Here is a 3,758-nt window from a genome sequence, read left to right as displayed (position 1 = left end):
AAAATATTTTTCTCATTTCGTTTTCATTGCTAATATACAAGAAGATAAAAATTCATGGGTACTATTTTCATTTAAAACTAATACTATATTATAAAAATTTCCTGAAACTAAATGAGAAGTAGGATCATAATAACTTGCATCATTAATGCTTTTAAAATTTCATAAATACTATTACAAATATTCTACTGTTATTAAATAATATTAAAAATATTTTATGAGTTAATCTATATTATTCTAAAATTAAATAAAATAATTGTAAGATATTTATGTGAATAAAATTAGGTCCCGGTTATAATTTTTGAACCAAAATTGGGTCAATGGATACGTAGCCCATGGTTAGATCTAGTAAAGGATCATCAAAAATGATCCTTATAATTTACCTATTTGTATATTACTAGAGGCCAATAATCCTGAATAGCTTGAAATGAAAAATATCACCTTCTCCTAAACCGTATGAGTTCTCTGGAATCAATCGCTTGTATTTATGGACCACGAAGTTGCATGCCTAATACTGACAGGAAAAGTCACACCATGAAGGAGGCTAGGAGCTAACAGAACCGCATGCTCTTCGCTTGAATGACCACGTTATATAGTTGACTTGATCGTTGACGTGTAAACTTGCAAGGATTTTCCGATGTTTTTCCACTTCCAACAAATTGCAATTCGTCCGTACTCTCCCAAAGGTTTAAGCTTTGACTAATCCTGCTTTGCGACCCCGATCATGGCGGAGATCCTTTCTGATTTCGCCGGCAGGTGCTTGAGCAAACTACTAAGTTTTGTCGAGGGCGAGGCGACCAAGATCCTCGGCGTCAAGCACGACCTCAAGAAGCTCCAATGGAGGCTGCTGCGAGTTCGAGGCGTCCTCGAGGACGCCGAGAAGAAGCGGCACGGGAGCGCAGAGATCAACGCTTGGGTGAGGGAGATGAAAGACATCATGTACGATGTTGAAGACTTACTCGATCTCTGCAAGACCAAGGCTGAGAACCTGTGGGTAAGCCATTATTCACCACTCCCGTCTGCTTCTGACTTTTCTTGCCTTCCACTTGCTCGCCAGATTGCCAACAAGGTGAGGGAAGTCAACGATAGGCTAGATGATATCTCAGAGGACAGACATGTGATGTCTCGGTTGCATGAAATCGAACCCTCTATTCAAGAGAGTGGCATCAACACTCGTGATACCTCACCTTTACTCATCCAGTCTGACATTGTCGGAACTCAAATTAAAGAGGTTTCTGAGAGCCTTGTGAAATCCCTGATAACAGAAAGAGATGAGGGATGGAAGATTTTTGGCATTGTAGGGATGGGTGGGATTGGCAAGACCACGCTTGCTCGTAATGTCTACAACGACAGCAGGATCCATGACTTCTTTCCTATGAAAACTTGGCTTTGTGTTTCCAAAAGATTTTCGGGCAACGAGTTGCTGAAAGAACTAATTAGAAGTTTTGGGGGAGATCATGGAGAGGCTAGAAGCAAGGCTGAATTGGAACTTAAACTTTCTCATCTCTTACCAAAGAAGTTCCTCATTGTGTTAGATGATCTGTGGAATGCAAACGTGTGGGAGGACCTACTGAGAGCTCCTTTTAAATGTTCTTCTGGTGGAATCTTGATGACGACAAGGGATGAAAGGGTGGCGAGACAAATGGGAGCCAGTATTCATTGCGTTGAGAAGATGGATAAGGTCACTAGTTGGATGTTGCTTTCTACACTGGTCTCTAGAGACGGAGAAGATGAGGAGGTGTGCAAACTAAAAGCAATTGGGGGAGAAATTGTCAAGAAATGTGACGGTCTTCCTCTTGCCATTAAGACAGTTGCTGGTGTTTTGAGGTCCAAGGAAAGATGCGAGAAAGAATGGAACAAAGTTGTTGAAAGTGAAATATGGTCAATGAATCAGTTACAAGAAGAACTGCCAAGAGCTCTATACTTGAGTTACGAGGATTTACCATCACACCTCAAGCAATGCTTTCTCTTTTGCTCGTTGTATCCTGAAAATCACATAATGCATTATCAAGATCTTACTAGGTTTTGGATCGCCGAAGGATTTGTGAAACCACAGGGAGATAGACTGTTGGAAGATTTAGCCGAGGGCTACTATGAAGAATTGCTTGGCACCACCCTTCTTAAACATTTGTTTCTGAATTGGCTGCCACCTTGTGTGGAGGCTGATCTCACGCGGTGTGGGAACCAGGTAGCAGAGGCTCTTGCCAAGGGTTTTAGTGGGCTTTTTCCTCCTTCAAGCCTAGAATGTTTTCCAGAGGAAGAGTACCATAGGAATGTGAGGCTCTTTAATGAGCTTTCTCTGCCATCAAGCCTAGAGTTACTTTCAATCTACCATTTTCTTGGTCAGGAATTGCCAAAATGCATGGACAGATGCATGCCAATGTCTTTCCCCAATCTGCAATTTCTCTTCCTTCATTGTTTCATATCGTGTACACAGCTTCCTGTACTCGGCCAGTTACCCCAGTTGAAGTTTCTTTCCATAGCAAGAGCGGAAGCGATAGTTGCCATTGGACCGGAACTTCTCTGCGGCCAGTCACCATCGACCACACTAGCAGCATTCCCCAAACTTGAATATCTGGTATTCTCGATAATGCCCAACTGGGAACAATGGTCGTTCGGTGAGACTAAGACTGCAATAGCACATGAGCTGAAACTATTGCCTTCTCTGAAACGACTGCTTCTCATAGACTGCCCAAAGCTGAAAGCTCTTCCTGATGGTCTGCATCACGCAACCAACCTACAGGAATTGTGGATCAATGGTGCGCATGAGCTAGGGGCTGTGAAGAACCTCCCATCCTTGACTACTGAGCTTTTCCTCGAGGACAACAAGAAACTGGAAAAAGTCTCCAACCTTCCCATGTTGAAATCACTGATCGTTGGATCTTGCCCGTTGCTGAAACAAGTGGATAGTTTGAGTGCATTAGAAATGCTTGAACTACGACATAATTCTTCCTGGAGACTACCGGAATCATGGTGGAACCCATCATTGCGGCACCTCAGCCTTGATTCCCAAGAAGGTCCCCTCCCAGTTTGGCTACCGGAACTGCTTGAGCAGCGCATGAAGGGTTATGCTGCATCAGGTGTGCTGCTTGTCAAGTGCAGCTTGTCACTGCTTCGTAGATGCTGCAAGGACGGCCCTTACTGGCATACCATTCAACAGTTGCCCGGAGTGATGATGAAATCTAAAGAAAGCAGTGCCTACATGACGTATACCAAAAATCCATTCAAGTATGAGAGTAATGCATCATTCCGTTGTTAATCGTTTTTCTTCCTTGCAAGGTGAGGCTATCCATATTCCATGGATTACTAAACATATCCTAATTTTTCTCTCTGAAAATTATCCTTAGATGAAAAGTCTAAAATGCTTTTTTTATAAAATTTTTATCTCCCTTCTCTCTTTCTCCTTCCTCCGCCCCTCTCTGTGCTCCTTTCTTTTCTCTCTCTTTCTCTCTTTATCTAAATCCTAACCATCTTTTATATCTCCCTTCTCTCTTTCTCCTCTCTCCACCTCTTTCCTTTCTCTCTCTTTTTCTCTTTATCTAAACCCTAACAACCTTTTATATCTCCCAAAATTTTAGTTTTGTAATAAATTAAACACGATGGACTATGAAGATCCAATACCCACTAACAATGTAAAATTTTTTTCATTATTTTCGTCTGTATAATTGTATATTTGTATTATTGCGATTTGAACTGTAACAATCTGAAAGTTATTCAAACGCGCAGTGGTTGGTCATACTAGACCAAACACTTTCAGCAAT

At 41.7% G+C, this 3,758-nt stretch overlaps 1 protein-coding gene across 1 annotated transcript; it reads left to right on the top strand.

Moving 5' to 3' along the window:
* Positions 1–721: 721 nt before the first annotated feature.
* Positions 722–3,256, top strand: LOC122054768 (putative disease resistance RPP13-like protein 1). Its single transcript, XM_042616204.1, has one exon. It carries the CDS (start codon positions 722–724, stop codon positions 3,254–3,256), a length of 2,535 nt encoding a protein of 844 aa, XP_042472138.1.
* The last annotated feature ends 502 nt before the right edge of the window (positions 3,257–3,758 follow it).

The sequence above is a fragment of the Zingiber officinale genome, chromosome 3B (assembly GCF_018446385.1).
Source record: "Zingiber officinale cultivar Zhangliang chromosome 3B, Zo_v1.1, whole genome shotgun sequence".
NCBI classification, from domain to species: domain Eukaryota; kingdom Viridiplantae; phylum Streptophyta; class Magnoliopsida; order Zingiberales; family Zingiberaceae; genus Zingiber; species Zingiber officinale.
This window is presented reverse-complemented; position numbering and strand designations above follow the sequence as displayed.